General features: G+C 40.6%; 1 protein-coding gene across 1 annotated transcript; it reads right to left on the bottom strand.

Moving 5' to 3' along the window:
- Positions 1–682: 682 nt before the first annotated feature.
- On the bottom strand, positions 683–23,481 carry CTH (cystathionine gamma-lyase). The gene is made up of 12 exons (XM_053591352.1): positions 23,166–23,481; positions 20,308–20,389; positions 18,835–18,930; positions 16,872–16,981; positions 14,006–14,137; positions 9,762–9,819; positions 9,284–9,361; positions 8,047–8,199; positions 5,909–6,030; positions 4,487–4,539; positions 1,484–1,622; positions 683–1,253 (listed from the first exon to the last, which is right to left on the bottom strand). The coding sequence occupies exons 1-12, from the start codon at positions 23,331–23,333 to the stop codon at positions 1,227–1,229; spliced, it is 1,218 nt and encodes a 405-aa protein (XP_053447327.1). The 5' UTR covers positions 23,334–23,481; the 3' UTR covers positions 683–1,226.
- Between the last annotated feature and the right edge of the window lie 227 nt (positions 23,482–23,708).

The raw sequence follows: 23,708 nt of genomic DNA, 5'->3' as shown, positions 1-23,708 counted from the left end.
AAGGTTATCATTGATTTGCTAGGAAGATCAAAATAATAAGCATAACATTTCTATAAGTCTAGCATTGCTACAACCTTAGGTGAGTGTTAACTTTCATATTCTTTTTTGTAATTTCTCCTATCTCTTAACTTTTTGTATGACCTTGTTTTTATGCTTTGTTCTTTTAAATTAAAAGGGAGAACACAATAGTTTCTATAATTATTACAGTACAGGGATATTATTACATTGTTACACTGTATTATTATTACAATATTATTGATACTGTCATTATCATCATATACGGGCTGGTCATCAGGAATCCAAGTTACATACAAATCTGACCTAAAGACAACCTCAAAAAGGTATCTCGTCTGTCACCTGGAGATCTTCTGCATTTGACTTATTAATGATAACTTCTGACTGTGCGCTTAAAAAGGTCTTACTTTTAAACATCTGCCGTTAGCCTCAACAAATGTACTACTGAGATAAAAATACCAGATGGTCTTTAACTCCCAATTTGTAACTAATCCGCAAACACCAAGATTTGGAAATGACAGGTATTTAATTAAACATATAAACATATTTTATAATAAACATATAAAACTTAGGATAAGAAGGTGAGAACTCTAAGAGCAATGTGGATAAGCAAAAGGATCCAGGAATGCAGGTTAATGTCATATAATATAGGAATGCCACAATGGGATTCATTTGATAATTAAATTTATTTTAAAAATATATTCAGTACAACCTTAAATCAGTAGAATTTCACAGTAAATTTTTCAAGTATTTGATTTTTGGCGTAGGGTAATTAAGTGTAAACCATTGCTTTCAATGATGTTTTCAACAATATGCAAAAATCACACTTGATTTCAGAATATTCATTTAATAAAGAAATCCTTCATAAAACATCAAAAATGAATTAGCATTATATTGTAAACATGATCAAAATAAGTCTTAGAATACGAAAAAAAGAACATGATCCAAAGAGCAGCACAAGTCTCCCCTCTCTCAGAGCCAAATGAATAGAAAATCAACACAGAGAAATTAACGGACCTGCCCTGTCCATTCAACAAGATGCAGAGAAACTGTTGTTAACAGCGATGGTCCCAAGAGTCACAGTCGTGAAAGGTAATGAGGTGCCTTGAAATTTTCACTTGAAAATTTTGTGAAAGCTCATTAATTGTCCATTACATTCTTCAGAAGATTCATCTTCTCAGGAAGCAGCTTCTAATCGCCGTTCTGGAGTACTATTTAAGACTTTCCCTTGGAGGGTGCTGCAACACAGGGCACAGGAAAAAGATGTCATCAAACCTACAGGCAAAACCCTCGCCTCCTTGAGAGGTTTTCTGCACACTAACACCTTTAACTCTGCGCTTAGCTGACTTCCCTGTACTCACACGCCCTGCCTACAGCAGGAAGACAAACCCTCAGAGTTCACAGCGACACCACTCTTCGTAAATGCAGAGATGCCCACCCCCCAGATTAGACACACAGTGAGACTCACTGCTGCCTTCAGAGCTTGGTCTAGATCCTCCAGGAGATCCTTTTCATCCTCCAAGCCCACGGAGAGTCGAATGAGCGTGTCACTAATTCCAATGAGATCTCTGTCCTCCTTCGGCACGGATGCGTGGGTCATGATAGCACTGCAGAAAGGCAGGAGATGATTTCTGATCACTAGGCGATGTTAGGGGCAGCATGTTTCTCCAGATATCGCATTTTTCAGACCCACATAATTTTTCACAGGCAAAAACAAATGAGAAATTATGAAATTTATCTATTCGAATCATGATTTTGCATGAAAACCAAGACTTTTTTAACCCTGTTTATACATTGGTAAGGGAACCTAGATCCTGACACTGAGGCGCCTGCCCGGCACGCCCAGGCTGGAGGGAAGGTGCAGCCTCCAGTGGGTGGATTTCAGCACCTGCCTGAAGGAGGCTTCGGCCAGAAGTGATGCCCTCTGACCAACCTGCCAGACACCGACTGAGAAGAGGCCTCTTGGACCAGAAGCCGACCAGAATTAATTTTCTCTGCTGGCTGGATCAATCTGGAACTGCACTTTTTGAGGCCCTGCAGGGAAAGACACCCAGGCGTGCTGACAGCTGACAAGCCAGGCCTCAAGCGCCGAGCATTGATGACCCCGGCATAGAACCCAGGGCACAGGGGCCTTCAAGAGCTTCCCAGACCACCTGGCAGCTCATCGTCAACATGAGTGACTGGGAAGCCACAAGAATGAGGCATTTTCTTGACCTTCTGTGACAATGCGAGAGTGAAAGGCCATGACAATTCACAAAGAAAAATGGTACAGAGAACACCGAACACATGTGGACAGGAAGACTGCCAGGGTTTTCTGGGAGGGAGAATAATCCCCGTGGGCTGAGGTGTGTGGGAGCAGAGGCTCGCAGTCTCACCCACCGTTCACCTCCTGTTACCACTCTAGTGAGGTCTCTACACACAAATGGCCTCCTTGCAATGCTCTGCCCGGGCAGGCTCTTAATTCCTTACGAGACACTGTACATGTGAAAGAAGAACTTGGCCTCGCGGCCCAATAGACTTGAGTGTGAATCTTGGCCCCTGCACACACTGGCTATGTGGACGCGTGAAAGTCGACACCTATCCCCAGTGTCGGCTTCTCTCCTAAAAATAACAGACAGCTCCTACTGTGTGCTTACCATGAGACAAGTGTTCTGCCAGGCGACTCGTGTGCATTAATTCATTTTTTAATGGATGAAAAAGTATAATACCTATCTGAATCATTTGTCACAGAAACAGACATAAAGAACTTATAAGTATCTGGAATATAGTAGATACCAAATAAAAAGCAATAATTCACAGATACCTATTAGGTATTTAGTATGAACCAAGGCATTGGGATTTTTTCCCCTCTGTTCTCACCACAGTCCTAAGAACTAGAGACAATGTTGTCCACATTATACAACAGAGAACTCGGAGATGCAGAGAAGGGCAGCAACTTTCCTGAGGTCACTGAGTCAGTCTGTTTTGTTGGGCTGGGAGACTGAGCCAGTAACACACTGGCCTCACGTTCTCCCTTCCTCATTGCGGGAGTTGGGGACACAGAACGGAGGGTGACAGAACAGACGAGTCCTGACCTGACTCTCCTCACCCACTGGCACCAGGGTGATAACCAAAGCTGCAGTATCCGAGGACGTGCAACTTTAAACCAAATCCCTACAGGTTTCAGCAGAGATCTGCTCTTATGAACAGTCCTAAAGTAATACATATTTCATCATGAGGAAAAGTGAAGCAATTTCATAAACTCAGTGTGCCCTCCGGTGCATCAAGATGTACTAGCAGGCATCTCCTGGAAAGACTACCAAAAAGCTACCTGTGTCACACAGATGATTTCAAACGTTTCGTTATTAATTAACATTGTGAAATAACATTACCAATGTTATTTCATTACATTTCTTCACTTGGGCATCATGTGTATTTGAACAGTGTGAGATTGCCCGAATCTCCCCCTAAACAATATACTATGATGAGAAAGCAGAGAATCGGCCTGAACTTGGGTAATCCCGACATTCCTCAACACAGTGCTGCCAAGACAAGTTACTCCGTAAATGTCTATGAAAAGGAAAACACAGACACGACCGTGCGCATCTAGTACAGTTAAGGTTAGCAGGTGACGAGGGTGACCTGCCCTCACAATAATCACAATACGTGGTCCCAGCAGCACACGGAGAGGCAAGACACGGCTCGGGAATGCTCGGTGGGACAGGGAATCAACACGGGATCATCATCAATGTCATTTTACAGATGAAAAAATGGAAGCTCCTTGGTTAAGGAATTGGGGGGAAGGCCTCAACTCCAGATCCAGGCTCCAGTACATCCCCTCACTGTTCCGGATGCAAAGCCAAGGACGAAGTGGCCCCGTGTGCATGTGTGACATCTGAATAAACCAACTAAACTGTCTGTAAAATACGCTGTGGACTGCGTGACCTCAGGCTGCTTCCTGTTCCAGAATCCTGGAGAGTTTTGATAAAACTGGATGGATTGATCGGGTGAGACAATAAAAGCCTAGAGTACCAAGTTGGAGTTTGGACTCACCTGCAGATAACACGCAGCTAGGAGAGGTTTATCCCACAGGACAGAGAACAGTGGAACTGACAGTTCCGTCAGAGACACATTCTCTGTTTCCCAGGGAGTCCTGAAAACAGCCCGTCCACCACAGTCTCCAGTCCCCCTTCCAAGGCTGATCCAAAGAGCAAAGGCCCAGGCCCAGGGCCCAGGGACCCTAGAGCACAGTCACCACTGGAATCTTTCAGGCAGGGCAAGGAAGGAGTCAGCATGTGGGAGGGCACAGCCTGCTGAGAGGCAGCCCCCTCTAGAGCTCACCCGGGTAGAGTCCATTCTGATGAGTTAGCACCATGATACTCTTACTGCTAAATATCTTGACATATCCCTGACTTTCCCGTACTCCTCCCCCAAACAGTCGTTAAAGCTGACATCAAATTTAAAATGCTCAGAAAAACAGAAATATACTTACGGAAGCTCAGCAAGACTCTCGTATCCTCCCAAGCTCTCAGCCAGAGTGAATAACTATAGCAAAGAAGACAGGCATTGAAATCTTCTATTAAAATCTAAAAATACATTTTCTTTTCTGTCTTTCTTTCTTTTTTTGAGACAGTCTCAAGCTATTGCCCTGCATAGAGTGCTGTGGAGTCACAGCTCACAGCAACCTCAAACTCTTAGGCTTATGCGATTCTCTTGCCTCAGCCTCCCAAGTAGTTGGGACTACAGGCGCCCGCTACAATGCCCAGCTATTTTTTTGGTTGCAATTGTCATTGTTGTTTAGCTGGCCGGGCCTGGGTTCAAACTCACCAGCCTGGGTGTATGTGGCCGGCGCCCTACCCATTGAGCTATAGGCGCTGCCTAAAAATACATTTTCTTAAAAAAAATGGCCCTGACAAGAAACACAGAGGAAAAAATGAGAACAACATCTATTACAACAATTTCACCAATTATTCATATCATCTTGAAACTTTTATTTAAAACATTAAAGCCGAACCAAGTGAAAGTCCTCTATCTTTCTAATTTGGCTCTATACTTAAGTAATATTTAACACGAGCTCTAAAACTTCAAAATTATGACATTTACACTTTGGATCATTATCACTATTTAATTTTTTTTAAAAACTCTAAAAATTTTTTTTAAAAATCTAAAAACCAAGATATATAAACTTACTTCTTCACATGTATCACTTACGAAATATATCCATTTAACGCATTATTAGCACAAAAAAATAAAATCACTGAGGTTTGTATTTAGGGTTAAGTGTCATTGAATTTTACAAATATTTTTAAAATTATTCTTATAACTGTATTAAATTAGGGCAACACCAGGAGGTAGAAGGGGTTTGCTTTTAGGAAAATGGAGACATCAATGCAATAAAACATCCGTCCCTCTCAAACTGATCGTAGTATATGGAGACCTAAGCGAATGACCGTACTTAGATGTCTGCTACTGTGCCCTGGTAGTTGAAGTCTTTTGCAACCCAAGCATTTCACGATGGAGGTTTATGGGTGTGACCTGCAGGTACAGACTATTGCCTGGGTTGGGTAGAAGTGAGAGATAGTCAACAGCTGTAAGGCGGTCTTACCCACAACTTCAGAAGCGATTTTCTTTTCTTTTCTTTTTTTTTTTTTTAGAGACAAAGTTTTGCTTTATCACCCTTGGTAGAGTGCCGTGGCGTCACAGCTCACAGCAACCTCCAACTACTGGGCTTAGTTGATTCTCCAGCCTCAGCCTTCCAAGTAGCTGGGATTACAGGCACCTACCACAATACCCAGCTATTTTTTGTTGTTGTTGCTGCAGTTTGGCTGGGGCCGGGTTCGAACCTGCCACCCTCATTATATGGGGCTGGTGCCCATATGGGTGCCACCCCTTAGCAGCAGTTTTCAAAGCTTACCTTTAGGTTCTTGAGGAAAGTCTCCGCATGCTGGAGAGTGCCCTTGATATAAAACGTGACCATCCCCGTGCAGCCTGAGCACTGACGCTTTGCCAACTCATGCTGAGGATGAGAGGGCAGCCCTGGAATCATAAGGCACAATAAAATCTTATTGTAGAGTCACATATGTCATTGCTGGCCTTAAAATTTCACTCCTTACATAAAGAAATGGCAAATGAGCCTAATATTGAGCTTTATGCCAGCCTCACCTCTGACTACCGTGTGGGCCCCTGCTCCCCTCTCCAGCTTCAGACTGACCTGTCTGTGGTGCCTTCCCCAGCTTTTTTTTTTTTTTTTTTTTTGGCAGTTTTTGACAGGGGCTGGATTCAAACCCACCACCTCTGGCATATGAGACCGGTGTCCTACTCTGTTGGGCCACAGGCACCACCCTTCCCCAGCTTTCTTTATGCCAGCGCCACTGCACTTCCTCTCAGGACCTTTGCACGTGCCGTCCCTGTAACTAGACTCCCTTGTTAATTGCATCCTTCCGTAGCTTCTTGCTCACTATCTGTCCATCCACCACATTAGCTGCTGGAGGGCAAATCCATTTCCTTCCTCAATAGTCGGTTCCCAGGACCTTACACAAAGCCTGGCCCATAGTTGGCAAGGATTTGAATAACACATGTTGAATAAATCTGAGTGCCTTGCCAAGCTCTTGTAACAAACACTGCCCATTCTTCAGTGCATGGCTCAAAGCTCTTCTCCCTCCATCCAAAATATACACCTGTCAACAGTTCCTTACGAAGAATACAAGCAGGGCATTTAATCTCATACGTGTTTCTGCTTTGGTTTGTCTACAGTCTTTGGAGACTGGGTCCGGTCTTATTTCTCCTATACTCTCAACAATACATGGCTAGATAGCTCAAAAGGATTAACTTAGGACCACCCAGTTCAGAAGATTGCTAAAATAAATTCAAAGACTAGCATGTAAGTCTGCTAACTCCACTTGGGCATTTCGAGAAGCTGAGAGAGATGAAGCAATTTAAAAAAAAAGTAGGAGACCCTCAGGGAGGTTTTGGCACATAAATATTCAAGTTTCAGCTGTAACAAATCTCTATCAGATTAAAGTTGGAGCCAGTGCAGAAGAGCAGACTGTTAAGATTATAAAAAATCAGCCGAAAAGTCCAATGTTGCAACAATGAAAAGGTAGACATAAACCTTCCAACTAAAGACCATCACAGGAACATCTACCACACAGGACCGATTCCCTAATGTGTAAGCTTCCACTAAGACCATCACAGGAACATCTACCATGCAGGACCGATTCCCTAATGTCTAAGCTTCCACTAAGACCATCACAGGAACATCTACCACGCAGGACCGATTCCCTAATGTCTAAACTTCCACTAAGACCATCACAGGAACATCTACCACGCAGGACTGATTCCCTAATGTCTAAGCTTCCACTGAGACCTTCACAGGAACATCTACCATGCAGGACTGATTCCCTAATGTCTAAACTTCCACTAAGACCATCACAGGAACATCTACCACGCAGGACCGATTCCCTAATGTCTAAGCTTCCACTAAGACCATCACAGGAACATCTACCACGCAGGACCGATTCCCTAATGTCCAAGCTTCCACTAAGACCATCACAGGAACATCTATCACACAGGACCGATTCCCTAATGTCTAAGCTTCCACTAAGACCATCACAGGAACATCTACCACACAGGACCGATTCCCTAATGTCTAAGCTTCCACTAAGACCTTCACAGGAACATCTACCACACAGGACCGATTCCCTAATGTCTAAGCTTCCACTAAGACCTTCACAGGAACATCTACCACACAGGACCGATTCCCTAATGTCTAAGCTTCCACTAAGACCTTCACAGGAACATCTACCACGCAGGACCGATTCCCTAATGTCTAAGCTTCCACTAGCCTAAGGACAACACAAGACTGAGATCAGGTCCCTCTTCTTTCCAGTGGACCCTCCACAGAGAAAGCCACATGGCAGGACCAAAAATAAACCAACGTAAAGATGAATGAGATTACCTAACCTAGAAATAAATATTACCCACACAGGGTGCTCGGGATAACTGCTGAAATCCTGATATGAGCATGTCTGCTTAGAAATCCAATTAACATACCAGGATAAATGACCTTTTCTACCCGAGGATTAGATTCCAGGAACCGGGCAACCGCCATCCCATTTTGGAAATGCTTCTCCATTCGGACGTGGAGCGTCTTCAGACCTCGATTGCACAGGTAACAGTCAAAGGGAGATGGAACTGCTCCAAGAGCTACAAGATGAACATGTGCTGGGTTAGTCTGAAGACAGGCGGGGGCCCAGAACTTTCTCTGGCATGTCTCTTTCGTTACAGTGACTCGGAGAAGCTGCGCAGCTGAGTGCTGGGGGCAAGTCATGCAGGGGAAATGTCTCAAATCAGGAGCGTGAGAATGAACCAGAAATACGCCTAGTAAAATTTACTGTCAAACGAGGAGAAATGAATGTCTTCAAAGCTAAGTACAATGATGATGATATGAACTTTGTGAAGATGAAGAAAAATAGTCCTTTGTATGACTTGAATGAAATGAGAAAATGCCCAAGGGCTAATCTTATATTTCTCTGAAACATTATTATAATATACAGAGAAAAATAGCAGCTGAACTCCTGTCATTACTGAGTGTCCCGCCAGCGTTCTGTGCGGCCGTGGTGTGAAGCAGCCAGGCCCTTCGCAGGCCTCTGGACACCTGCCTCATTCCTGCTCTCGATACAGGAAAGCAGAGTCACCACGCAGTAAGTTTGGGCTTCTGTCCTTAGTCTCTCCTTTCCTTAGTTCAGCAGCTACTTCCTAAAAGAGTATTTTTATTCCTAACTATGTTTTTATCTCACCTGTCAAACTGCCATGGTTAAATCCTAACCCATACTTGAGGCACATGGAGCCGTACAAACAGAAAACACATTCCTAACAGCTATCTGTTGAAAAACAGCAGTTTATACCCAAAGTGCTCTTTAAAATCAACCATCATTCCAGATATAAAAAGTAGAGTATATGAATCCCCTCCTTTCAAATGTTTTTTGACAAAAAGAAAAAATCCAGTAAGTCTTAAAACTAAAAATTCACGTAGGCCTTACCATAGTATGATTAAAATCAGCACTGACATGAAAATAACAACTCATTCCTGTGCCATGTCATGGAGCCTGACTATACTACAACTATGTGTTTATAGCTCAATTTTTTATACTTTCCTCTAAAATCAGATTTTTCCCTCTATTTTCATATATTACTAGAATGCTACAACTTCACCACATTTAGTGGGAATACAAATATCAAATGGAGTCTCCTAGAGCATAGGAGGGAACCTGGACCTGCTGAGACTCACAGTTCTGTAAGAAGCGAAGCCTGTCGTGCAGGCTCTCAGAGTTCACGGACACCAAGCCCAGCACAACGTCACTGTGGCCTGAAACAAACAAAAACATTTAGGCTAAAAACAATTCATAATAGTTTTTTATTTTATAATTTCTAAACCATGACCTCCACTTGAAAATGCTTTCAGGTAAAACATACCTACCACAATAGAATGAAAACCATATAAAAAGTATTTCTTTTTCAGAAAGTCAGCAGGATAAAACCACAGTATTTTATAGTGAATTTTAATCTGTTTCTCATGAATCATGAACATTGTTTTGTGCACTATAAATGAACATCTCACATTTCATCAAAGTGCAATGGTTTTCTTTCTACATAAGTCACAGAAAAAAAACTACTGAGCCGTAGAAGAAAAGATGGAAAAGTCAAGGCCTGTGCTATTCTCACCAGCCCAGGACAGACACTCAGAGCGCAGACTGTACGTGCCTTACCGTTCATGTACTTGGTTGCAGAGTACATGCAAATATCAGCTCCCAGAGCCAAAGGTCTCTGAAAGAAAAAAGTGTTTTGTTTTAAATGACAAATCATTTCAAAATATGCTTCATTACCTGCCTGTTTGCAACTGTAAATTCCATTCTAATTCTAACCAGTACTAACTTTGTATAAATATGTCCATTTTAAGTTTTTCCAGAATCTCTAATATTAACTTCCACTTGCCTCTCTCCCACCAAATAAAAATATGAAGTCTTAAAGCCAGTATTCAATCTCAAGGCATAAATTGTGTGGAAACAGCAGACAGACCCAGGTCAACAGGTTTCCCTGTTCTGTTTCTTTATAGCAGTTGCAGCCTGGTCCACGAATCTATTACCTACAGCAGATACATTGGTATTTTATTACTCATTAACCTCATAAAATAATTGACATAAACATTCAGCAATTTTTATGTCAAGTAAGTATAAACTAATCTGCTTAGACTTTACAACCCTCAACCCCCACGATATATGCTATCACTGTTCACACTTGGCTCATCTTGATCTGACTCCTGATTGCTGTCATTACACAGTCAGCCCTCCCTATCCATGGGTTCCACATCCATGGTTTCAGCCAACCATGGACTAAAAATATTAAAAAAGTAATATGAAGAGCTGTGTCAGTACTAAACATATACAGCCTTTTTCTCCTTGTCATTATCCCCTGAACAACACAGTGTAACAATAATTCACACAGCACTTACATTTTACTAGGTTATTATAAGAGAGTAGAGATGATCTAAAGTATTCAGGGAGATGTGTGTAGGTTATATGCTAATACTAGCTATTTTCCATCAAAGACTAAGCCTCTGCAGATTTTGGTAACCCTTGCAGGTGGGGAGTGCAATTCCCCTACAAATACCCGGGGAAAACCATTCTAATTCTGCCACGTGTAAAGTCACCCAGAAATAAATCTGTTTGGATTATTTTCTCTCACCTAATATTCTTAAACATAATCCTTTAGGTTTTTCTTTTTTTTTCATTATTTCACATAATAATGTGCATGTTTATGGAGAATAATGTGATGTTTCAATGTGTGTGTACATTGTGCAATGGCCAAATCAGGGTAATTAGCATATCCATCAACTCAAACGAGTATCTTTTTTTGAGACGGGAGCATGTAAAATCCTCTCTTCTACCTCTTGTGAGACATACCTCATTGCTTTTATTTTACTTTCTTATTTTACAATACTTTATTGTTAACTATAGCATCGTTCTATGTAACAGACACCAAAACGTACTCCTCCTCCCTAACTGTAGACTTGACCATGGTCTCCAGACTCTGCTTCTGTTTCCCCTTCTCTCCTGGAACCATGTTTCTAGTTACCATTTCTATGAGTTCAACTTTTTTTAGATTCTGCATATGAATAAGATTATGAGATATTTGCCTTTTGTGTCTGGCTTATTTCACTTAACTTCTTATCTTCCAGATCTATTCTCTAGTGTTAAAATATGTTCACAGTGAGAGTTAAAGTTATAATCAACTCGTCCTCTTAACAATGTATTATCACTGTCTTTCAATTTACATGTTTTTGAACATAAAACTGTAGGTGTGTTTTTAACCTTGTTAGAGTTGTGTAGACATTGGAAGATGTGAGTGCAGGTGGTTATGGACCTTTTCATCTAGGGTGTTTCAACAACAGGACGTTTAGCGTACGGTGGTGCCAAAGCTCTGTCTGCGCATGTGTTTGCTTGTCCTTTGCTAGGGTGAGGGGCTCAAGCAGATGAGGTCTCAGGGCCCTTCTACTGCTGATGTTCTGTAAACTCTGTGGCCAGTAGAGAAGGAAAAACAAACACCAACCACAAACAACTGTTCGTCTCATTTTAAAGTGCTAAGAACCATGCTAAATATTTGACATAACCAAGTGAAACATTGTATAAAGAACTTTACCTAACTGAATAACATCAGTACCTTTGGCTCCAATTGTATAGAGGAGGAAAAGGGACTAAGAAAAATGAGATAGAGCCCTCAGATTAAAGAGCTGATGGAGCCGAGCCAGGACTCACACCCGGACTGCCCGATTCCAGAGACGCTGCTCTGAATCTGCGTGCAGGTGTGAGCACGTTACCTGCTGTGAGACTTGTAGAAGACCCAGAAACAGAAGGCAGGTAGGAGAGAGTAGGTTTAGTTTTTGTGAGGGTAAGACAGTAAGAGGGTCTTTTCAGGAGGAGATTTGCTTTGTGGAACCAATACATGTGGCTTTCTAGGAAAGACAGGATTCTCATTAATTTCAACTGGAATGAAGTGAAGTTGAAATTAAGCAAATTTCTATCCTTGGCATGAGGAATATAATGTAGGCTTTTAAAAGGTAGAAAAACTGGACCTACTTTAGTGATGGTAATAGGAGAAAAATGGCCAGGCCTGATGAGTAACCTGGGTGGAGCCAAGCTGAAAAATCTATGTAAACATTTTTGGGAACATACAGGACTCACAATGACTCAGCTAAAGCCATCCTGTACTGTATTAACTGGCCTAGTGGAGGTGGCATATGGGTCAAGAAGTTGGCACAAGGAATTCTACACTGCACATTAGCTGGGACAAGCAGATGAGGCCAGGGGATATTCGCTTGGAAACAGATGGTTTACCTGACACAAGCAGCAGCCAGACAGTGTGAGCCAAAGGCACAGGGCCCATGCAGCTACGTGAATGCAATGTGGCCAGGAAAGGAAAATAAACCCTGATCGTGCCCTCACATAAGAACAGGTTTATGGAAGATCCCCAAGGAGTCACTCTATCACATGGGGGCAGCAGCCTGGGGCAACTTTAGGGACCCAAAACCAAAGGGGGCAAATATAAACAATTGAACCTCCAAAGATCTGCCTGATTGAGGAGCTGGAGGCAGCAAGCTGGGTTCCAAGAACCCTGCAGATGGAGATGAGCCTCAGGAAGTGTGCTGAGTGTGACAGGACAGGAGCGGGGAGAAAGGGCAGGGGAAGGCAACTCCTGACAAGGACAGAAAGCAGAGCTGGGTCCCTCGCAAAAGGGGACAGAGAACCTGTGGGAAAAGGGCAGACAGCAGGTCACTTAGCGGTCCCAAGAGGATCTCCCAAGAAATGTAATACAGAACAGAGGAAGAACCCGGAGAAAAAAGGGAAGGAACGACGGGTGTCTGAGACGGTTGGGCTTAGGGGGAAGATGGGTGTAGAGGAAGGCGGGAAAGAGATGGTTTAGAGGGTGATGCTGTGGGGTGAATGTTTGTGCTCCCCCAAATCCAGTGTTGAATCTAATCCCCACTCTGATGATATTAGGAGGTCTAGCCCCTGGGAGGTGATCAGGTCACCTCAAGAACGGGATTAGTGCCCCGAGGAAAGAGGCCCAGACAGCTGTCTTGTTTCCTCCCCATGTGGGGACACAGCAAGAAAGTGCCACCCGAGAACCAGAGAGCAGCCCTCGCCAGACACCGAGTCTGCTGCGCCTTGCTCTGGGCTGCCCGGCCTCCAGGACAGGGAGACATACATGTCTGTCTATAAGCCACCCAGTTTAAGGTATTTTATTATAGGAGCCAAAAAACTAATATAAGAGCAATATATTTATGCAAAATATAAATAAATCTATCATGTAAAACAAGCCATGCTTCATAACACAAGTTAAAGATATAGCGGTCCAGGCATAGTTTCTGTGGTGCTAAAGGAAGAAAAACCAGAAAGAAAAAGGAAATGGAGAAATCTGTGTGACATACAGTGAGATGTCATTGAGGACAGCCTTTCCTTGATAGTGCGTGTAAGAACACATGAGATGTGGGTGGCACCTATGGCTCAAGGAGTAGGGCGCTGGCCCCATATGCCGGAGGTGGCGGGTTCAAACCCAGCCCCGGCCAAAAACTGCAAAAAAAAAAAAAAAAGAATACGTGACATGTGATCAAACTATAATATGCCTGGTTTGTCACCAACACTTAACAGTAAAGTCCTTACTACGCACTTAGCAGTGGCAGATCAATAACATAATAAAGCCATGTTCTCAGAGTTCACACATCCGAAGAGAACTAGGAAGCTCTGAGACCATATTAGAAAACACAAACTACTATATAAAACATTAATATAGCTTTGAAAAGATATTAACTAATCCTGGAAAAAGTTAAAATTTATTTTGTCCAATAAATAATCATTTCATGAGTTTCATCATAATTTTAGTTTAAGTCCCTCCTTTCCTAATTATACATATGTTTGATCTACTAATCATGCCAAAATAATTTATTTTCCTTTACCTGGAAATACGCCGACATAAAAGTGTTATCCACAACCAAGATAATGTCTCCATGCTTATGGACAATATGTGCACAGGCTTCAATGTCGATCATCTTCAGGCTGGGGTTCGTGGGGGTTTCGAGCCAAACAAGCTAAAATCATTCAGTAAATACAATAATTTATAAAAATATTTCTTCAACATACATCTCATACATTGTAACAACCTGGGGAGCTACTCTGTAATGGAAATTCGTGGATGATGAAATTGAAAGGTTCAAATCTGAATCCTCACCTCTCCTGCAGTTTCTGAGAGGCCACAGCTAAGTAATTTATCCTCTTCATCAATATAACTGTTAATACTTACAGGGTTGTTGTAAATATCAAATGAGATAAGGTACATATAAGCAAAAAAAGTCTAAAGCTAATTATTTTAATTATTTTCCAAAGATGTAGTTCAGTAACTAGAAATTTTGTTCTCAAAGATAAATAACATAAGTAGTGTAAAAATACATGGTATTATTTTTGTTAAAAACAATTCTTCCTATGATGCCCTTAAATATCTTTAATGTGAACTTAAATAGTATCAGATGGACTAGAAACTATAAAATAAATACCCATAGTTTTAGAAGAGCAAGGGCTTTAAGACTGAAGGAGAAAAGTGACAAAAAAGCCTGGTTATAGCTCATTTTTTCTTTTTAAGACAGAGTCTCACTCTATCACTCTGGCTACATTGAAGTGGCTACATCATAGCTCATAGCAACCTCAAAATCCCTGGGCTCAAGGAATCATCCTGCCTCATCCTCCAGAGTACCTGGGACTACAGGCTCCCACCACAACGCCCAGCTATTTTGTTCCATTTTTGGCAGAGACAGTGTCTCAATCTTGATCAGGCTGGTCTTGAACTTGTGAGCGCTCAGTGTGCTAGGATTATAGTCAGGAGCCACAACACCAGGCCTGTAGCTCACTTTAAAAAGAGACAATATGATATTTATCTGTATATCTCAAAACCTACCACAATTCAGGTATAAATAAAAGTAGATGCTTGACAGTTATTGAAGAAAATCAAAAAAGAATATTTGTTGAACAAGATGCCACTGTATTGAATTACATTATCAACAGGTTTTTAGAAGATTTTTTTATCTGATTAGTTTTTAGTCTCATTCTTCATAAGAAATACCATGGCAAAATAAATGTTATAACACAAAATATGCCAGTATAGCCATTCTTTTTTTTTTTTTTTGTAGAGACAGAGTCTCACTTTATCGCCCTCGGTAGAGTGCCGTGGCCTCACACAGCTCACAGCAACCTCCAACTCCTGGGCTTCGGCGATTCTCCTGCCTCAGCCTCCCGAGTAGCTGGGACTACAGGCGCCCGCCACAACGCCCGGCTATGTTTTGTTGCAGTTTGGCCGGAGCTGGGTTTGAACCCTCCACCCTTGGCATATGGGGCCGGCGCCCTACTCACTGAGCCACAGGCACCGCCCAGTATAGCCATTCTTAAGTATATAATTCAGTGACATCAATTACATTCACGTTCTGTAAAACCATCACAACTTTTCTAAATATTTTCCATGTACAGATTTTTTTTTTAAAGGACTAGTAATTCTATTTTTATTACCTGTTATTTAAATGAGCTAGTTGCATACTCTTCCTATTTTAGAGTTTTACTGTGGAAAAGGTAAGGTGGTTAAACTAATTCATATTCTACAGAAATCTTGAATTATTTAAGGAATATATAGAAAACATTTCTGGTAAGCATTACTATTCCTATTGACAATAAAAATAACTAGAATTAAAAATAAATAAATAAATAAAAAGTAGGTTTAACATAGACTTAAGAATTCTACTATACATGATGAGCCTCACACTTCATAGGGCAAAATTCAAGTCAGTAAAGTTCCAGAAAGTTCCAAGGACGAAACTTGACACTCCCAATTTGCTTTCCTCCCTGAGAAAGACTAGACCAGCTACTTTAATGTGTCTTTTCTCCCAAGCAAGATTTTTAAAAAGTTCCTTTGACAACCATCCTTAATCACCAAAAGCTTACCCCTGTGTTAATTTGCCAAGTAATTGTTTATGCAGGAAAAGATGTTCATTTTTTATCATTCACTGTAACATAATCTTGGGTACAATGCTAACCCTTTAATCATTAGCAAAAAAGTTGGGAAAGGCTGACTTATAAAAGACACTGGTCTTTCTATTACCCATGCAGAATTTAAATGAGGTCACAAGAAAGAGTGCCACATATGCTGTTCACTCAGGCCTGGAACACCTCCGGTAGCATGCAAGCTTCCCAGGGTGCAGGCTAAAGCTTGCTGATGGCCCACTCTCTACTTCTAACTAGGACTTACAGTCGTACCCCTATCAGCACTGAAAAAAGTCACCATGCTTAAAGTTTTGGGGTTTGGCAAGCTTCCATCCCTATAATGCAATCTCTATGATGACTTTTGTTATCAATACTAGCTTGATAATACAATGAGATTTGTGTAACGGCCATTGGAAATTTTTTGACACTTACCAAGTATCCAGGTATATCATGTGCATTATCTCATTTAACTCTCACCTTCATGTTACTAAAAAGCAGATAAAAATTATCCCCATTATTCAAATGAACAAATTGAGACTTCGGTTAGATTTGCCTGAGATAATGCAAAAACTATAATATAGAACTACAAATGTACTTGCAGTCCAATATTTACAAATCTAACGTATCTATGCTGTAATACTTGGGAGATGCCGACCTATCTTAATCTTGGTGATGTTTCCAGTGGCTTCCCATAAAATTTATTATCTGATGTAATTTAAGTGGTATCCTCTAGTAAGCAGAAAAGATGAAAATAAAACATTACAAGGAAAACAGACAAAACCAAAACACTAGCTGAGTTACCTTGGTTTCTGGTGTAATTGCTGCCTCCAGCAGTTTGACTTTGGAACAATCAACAAAAGAAATCTGTAATCCAAATTCAGATGCCACCTTCCTGAAGTACCTGTTCGTACCTGAGGCAGAAGAGAATGACATAAAACGGAGTGAACACTGTATTAAGAAATGTTTGTTCCTTAGGGGTATGAACAGTTTAGAAACATAGGAACTCTCAGTCACCTATAAAATGCAACTAAAGGCAATATAATAGAGGATAATAAGGCTTGGACTTTATTTTTTTTTCTTTTCTTTTTACTGTAGGTGCTTAGTTAGAAGACGAAGAGTTTGGACTCTAAACTTAAGGCTCAAAAGTCACATAAAACACACTTGATATTCACAGCAAGTGACATGAAACAGAAAGTGTTTCTCAAAGAACCCAGTCTCTACTCTTCAAACAGTGAGCGCCATGCTCCCTTTGAAACATCAGTATCATTTTTACCAATTTCATTCTAGTACTCAAACCTAAAATAAATGAACTAATGCTAATGCAATGTTCAAAATTAATTTCAATTTAATTACACTTGGTCAAAGAAAAGAATTAGTTACTATTCTTTGTACTTTCTCCATCTTTTTTATGAGGTTCTCAAAGCTTTAATGGACAAAACGAGAGAATATATTTCAAACTATTAGTTTTATAGTGAAAGGAGATAAATCGTTCAACTTGGAATAATTATTATTATAAACAGTGTTCTGAACTTGATTTATATATGTGCAAATTTAAAGGAAAATTGCTATTATTGATAGCCAACAGGAAAAAAAAAGATCAAAAGTAAACTGGAGTTTTGATATTATGTTGACTGACCCTAGTTAATATAAGATTGAAAAAGAATATAAAGAATTATTAAAAATCAATAATTTTCAGGAGTTAGTACTTATATTTGCCATAAGGTTTTTATAATGCATTATAAAAGTAACTAAAATTTCTAAAGATTTCTATCATTTCAACTCAACAAACTATTATAAGGACCAAGATAAAATATAAAGTACTGTGCTGATTTCTGAAGGATAAAATGATTACCAAAAGGAAATCTTTTCCTTCGAAGAACTTAGATGTTTAACTATTTCTTCATATAGGAAATATATAAAATGATAATAATACCCCAGAAATCATTTTAATTATCTGGAAGCACGTGGAATATATGCAAACGTACATCTACAAAATTCATTGCTGTTGTTTTGAACACAAAAATCAGTGCTGCTTAGAGGTGAGAGCAAGTCCATCTCCTCCCCACACACCCACTGTAAACAACTAACATTTAATCTCTTTGGAATGGAAGTTCTTAAATTTGGACTCATGAAAAGTCTTCAAGGGATCAAACTGTAGAAACTCTAAAACTAAAATGTAAAATATTGGGTGTAGTCATAAAAATATTTGGGGGTAGGCGGCGCCTGTGGCTCAAGGAGTAGGGCGCCGGTCCCATATGCCAGAGGTGGTGGGTTCAAACCCAGCCCCGGCAAAAAAAAAAAATATTTGGGGTGAAGAGCTCCATAGCTTTCAACAAATTTTTAAAGGTCTCCCTCAAACCAAAAAATAAAATTAAAAAGGCAACGGGGGGAGGGAGAGTTGAGCTCTTTGACTTATAGCTCATTTTCATTGCAGGTAAAAATTTTTAATTATTAGCACACTCTCTCTAAACATTATCTTCTCTAGAGCAGAATATTTCTGAAAGTTTATCAGGTCTTACATGCTCTTTCCAATAGATTAAATATAATTATAATTGAACAATATCATAAGCAGTTCTAAGAGCATGGACCTTATGTGTTTATGGTCCTCCTTTGCCAAGTCTGAGACAGGGTGGGGTCCATCACACCTTTAAAAGTCAGTAAATAATCCATAATGCTGGTTACATTGTTAATATAATTCAGAGCTCACTTTATGAGTATCTTTAAAATACCAGTTGGCAGGCTACGAATGGAAGAGATCACCCACCTCCATACACATCATCCATACAAATCACTTGGTCTCCTGCTTTCAGTAGATGGGTGATGGTCACAGTGGCAGCCAAACCCGAAGCAAAGGCCAAACCTGAAATAGAAATCAAGTTAGAGCAGACCAAAAACTCAGACCGTAGGTTTAAAATCAGCTACAGTAAATACTGGCATTCCTTTATGTCCCTTGTCTCTACTGATATAGGGACAGCCTTCCCAGCTGAGTAACCAGAGATCACCTGGTTACCACCATTACAAAATCCCTCTTTCTATTTCAAGAACAAAATATCTGGTGGCTCACACCTATAACCCCAGCATTTTGAGAGGCCAAGGCGGGAGGATACCTTGAGGCCAGGAGTTCCAGATCAGCCTGAGCAACATAGCAAGATCTAATCTCTACAAAAAAATACAAAAATCAGCCAGTCAAGGTAGAGTGTGCCTACAGACTTAGCTACTCTGGAGGCTGAGTACAAAGATCACTTGAGGGCAAGAGTTTGAGGTTGCAATGAGCTATGATGATGCCGCTGTATTGTACTCCAGCCCAGCAACAAAGTTAGACCCCAGTTTAAAAATAAAGTATCTTTAAAATCAAAAATACATAATGAAGGCAAGTACTTTAGTTTTATATCAATGCTGCCTTGAGTATAACATTTCTCAGAAATACTTGAAATAATTCTTTCCAAAAATCTGAGATAAAAGACCTATTGCCAATTATAGCTTTAAAATGTTGAAATAAAAAACTTCAAACTTAAGGAATAGAAAAAAAGATATGACTCCATCATTAATTATATGGATACATGAGTCACCATTTTAACAAAACTCAGAACTAGACCTGAGATCTATCTGATCTAATTTAATCATAATGGATGCATAAGACTATTATTTTCTGTTAGCTATCCTGCCTTTATTTAATATTTATATAAAAAAATACAAAGATGATTTAATAGCAATCCACTCCTTTCATTAAAAAAAAATGTTCAAGGAGCTAATCTTTAATCTCTGATAGCACATTGATATGGGTTATTGGTAACTGCAAATAGACCTTGGTGTTATTTAGTGAATAAACCATAGTATAAAATAGTTTATATTCTCATAGGTAGTTATTAAACTTACTTAATTTTTATCTATTTATACTGAGAGCTTCAGATGAAGACTGTATTCACATGAATACTGAATAGTAAATGCTGGCATTTTAACTGTATTCATATTTATTTGTGCCTGATGATTACATGTTATACCACATGGGGCACTTGGTACAAAGAATTCAAAGTCTTAGAAGAAAGAATTTGGAACTAACAAACGTTTATTTTTATCTAGTTCTACATTCTGTGCCTCCTTCATTTTTTTTCTTTTCTTTTCTTTTTTTTTTTTCAATCCTTTTTACTTTTTCTTTTTCAACTTTCCTCTTTAAAGTCATATGATTTTCTTGGTATATTTTAAAATGGATTCTAGACTGTGAACAGAAATCACTTACAGTACTTTGCCCCATCCAAGGCTGCCACTGCTTTTTCCAAGCAATTCCTAGTGGGATTTCCGGAACGGCTATATTCAAAACCCTGAAGAAAAGAAGTTAGAGTGAACTCTAAGAGATTTATTCTAACATAGACATCTCCACAACAATTATGGGCATGTCCTACCATACGATTTTCTTTTCTTTAGTTATGGTCTGTCCGTCATTAGACAGAAACATGACTGTTACAGATGTAGTGGGGCAGACAGACCTGAAGTTAAACTCTATTAGAATTCTCTATCTGCCATTATGCCAGTACATGCCAACAAGTAAATTACTCAACATTTCCAAGAGTCATACTCAATATTTGTAAAATGAGAATAACATACAGATACCTAGTTCATAAAATTATTATGAGGATAAAATATCCTAAGTGTCACATATCCTTGACAAAAGCAAGTTTTCTGACTTCTCCCAATGGCTTCTATAGATAACACGTAAAACCTAAAACTTGTCTTTGAGATTAATTCTAGACTCAGCATTCAGGGAGTTACCAACTGGCATCAACCACACCAATGGTCATGTGCAGGAACTGATCCCACAGGTCCTGCAACCCTCTACCCGGTAGAGTATCTGTTTCCACCAAGAAGACAATTTCTGCTCCCCAAACCTATAATTTCACATCAAGCCAATAAGCAGATCTAATTCCTTAGCCTTTTATTCACCAAATCACTTCCAAAAATCTTAGCCCCCAAGTTCTCAAGGAGATGGATTTGAAAAGTTACTCTCATCTACTCACACAGCACCTTCAATATTAAACTTTCTCTGCGACGACACCTGCTGTCTCAGTATGTTGGCCTCTATCTGGGCAGCAGGCAATAGACCTGTCTGATTGAGTGATAACAATTTTATTTAATCCTCATAACTTGCTTTCAGAACGTGAAGATAAATATTATAATACCTACGGAGTCAAAGCCAGAATTTAAACCTAGCATTTAAACACTGATTAAAAGCCTATAGTGTCTCTCCCTGTCTCCGTTAGCACATCACAAAACACAACCACTTTTTCCACCTTTGTTTCTGATTCAGAAGCTCCCAGTATTGGTAACAATGATTTTTAAAAGTTTTGCTGCTGTGTCTCCTTGTTGTTGCCACGCTGACCAGCATATTTCCCAGGGCTCCAGGATACTCTCTACACTCCTCAGCATCACTGCCTTATCATGACCTGCAGCTGTTCCCACCGGACAGAAAATAATGCTTGGATTCATGTGACTCCTGCCACAGAAAGTTACTTCATGTTACCATAAATTTCACTGCAGATATTCAGCTTTATGGGGGAAAGAGGCAGTTGGAGAGAGATGTTTCTCATTCAGCTCTTCACAGTCCCTTCAGTGGTCTTAACTGATTTTTTAAGGCCGTAAGCAGAGTCTTGTAGATTTAGCCATCCTGTCGGCTTTCTGATAACATTTAATTCTTAATGTCATACCTGAATGGTTAATAACTTTTAATTTCCAAAGCTTAGGGAGCCACATATTTACCACACCAGGAACAATCTGTATGCATAGAAGAGAGGTGATATACACTTTTTGATCCCAAAATACAGTAGCTAAAGAGTATTTTAAGCCAGTTGTAGAAATGTACTAGAACTCTACCTCAAAAAACAAAAAGATAGAATTCTCCTCAGCTAATATGACATAACAACACCCTGACATAGTTTTCAAAGCATAATAATATTTTGGACCTACAGGGTCAACTAATTTCTTGGAAACCTTAGCAAATATTAAACTCCTCAAGATCCATCAAAAGTACACCATCAGAAGAAAAAAAGCAATGTGATTAACAGAAGTCTTCTCACAGCCTTAGGCGTCATGTTTGTATTGACTCCGGGCAGGTCCCTTTTCTCTAACAGGTACATAATACCTGGCTTGGCCTCTGACTTGGTTGTCATGAGGATCACATAAAAATAGCATAAATGTGAACATCATGAAAAACCAAACTACTGTTGAGTTATTATTATGAGCTAAGCAGCATTACCTGCACCTCTATAACTCACGTGGCAGGTACTATTATCCTCATTTATACAAGATCAACCTGAGGTGTGGCTAGGTTAAGTAACATGCTCAGGGTCTCCCAGGTCAGAAGAGACAGTGTCAGAATTTAGACCTAGCCTTTGACCATCCGACTGGTGCTCTTAATCACTAAGCCCCACTGCTGAAATAATGCAATTGGTTAACTTACCACTAACATTAGTGGAGTAATAGCATAGTGTAGCTTGGCACTTCAGTGTGGGGTTCCAGCTACTAGCCTTAGACTTATTACTTAACATCCCTAAATCTCAGCTATTCCATTACAAAAAAGAGAATTCAGTTCAGAATTGCGTTATTGTTAACCTGAGAGGAGACAATACTTGTAACACACAGGATACTATATATGTATGTATGTATATTTAGCACATAGTAGGAATTCCATAACTATTAATACAGCTGTTGAGAAATACCTTGATTATAGGTAAGCCATCAGATCTTTAATACTTTTTAAGCTGACTCCTTACTATAGCTTTAAAAGTTTTGCTGCTAAAGGTAATTCGAAGAACTAATGACCTTTAGTTTTCGATTGCAAATTTGCCAAAAATCACATGAATTTCACTCCAAATTTGTATGGCAAGTTGGACAAACTGCTCCTTCCCGTCCTGCTTATCAAAAGAAATATGATCGGACCCACCCAATACAAAGCTTGACTGCCAGAATTAGAGTGTAGCAACATCCTTTCGGTTGCTTCCTACTTTATAAAGTCATCTTATAATTTCTTACGTGCCTTTTTAATGTATAAGCCGTATCTCCTTCCTGCCCAACTCTGGACTGCCCCAGACAGACCCAGCTCACCGAGTGCTGGCCCGGCGCCCCCTGCTTGAACGTGGTGGCCATTGAGATGGGAGGCACCACAGCCCGGGAGGTCCACTGATCCGGATCCTGGCCGGCGTGAATGGCCTGCGTGGCGAAACGCTGGAAGCAAGGCAGGAAACCATCAAAGGAGGCATCTTTTTTCTGCATGCTGAACTGTGAAAAGAGACCGGAAAACAGCGAAGGTAGATCTAGGAAACTGGCGGCTGGAGAGAGGCAGAGGGATCGGGTGAAAGGGGGTAGAGTCACGGGGGAAGAGGCGACAGCGAGCTCACCAAGCCGGTCACGCCGACTCCCGGGCTGAGACTTTATTCACCGGCTGGAGGAGGTGATCGCCGCGGGGCGGGGCCAGCGCGGGCCAATGAGCGACGACCCGACGCGGGCCCCGCAGCTCATTGGCTGGCAGCAGAGGCGTTGCCTGGCGCGTCCCCGCTGCCGCCTTTTCCGGGACTCTCAGTGGAGGAAGCTGAGGCTGTTGGATCCACCGCAGTGAGTCCCTGCGGGCGGAATTCCTGAGCGCCGGCC

The sequence above is a fragment of the Nycticebus coucang genome, chromosome 5, assembly GCF_027406575.1.
Source record: "Nycticebus coucang isolate mNycCou1 chromosome 5, mNycCou1.pri, whole genome shotgun sequence".
Taxonomy (NCBI): Eukaryota; Metazoa; Chordata; class Mammalia; order Primates; family Lorisidae; genus Nycticebus; species Nycticebus coucang.
This window is presented reverse-complemented; position numbering and strand designations above follow the sequence as displayed.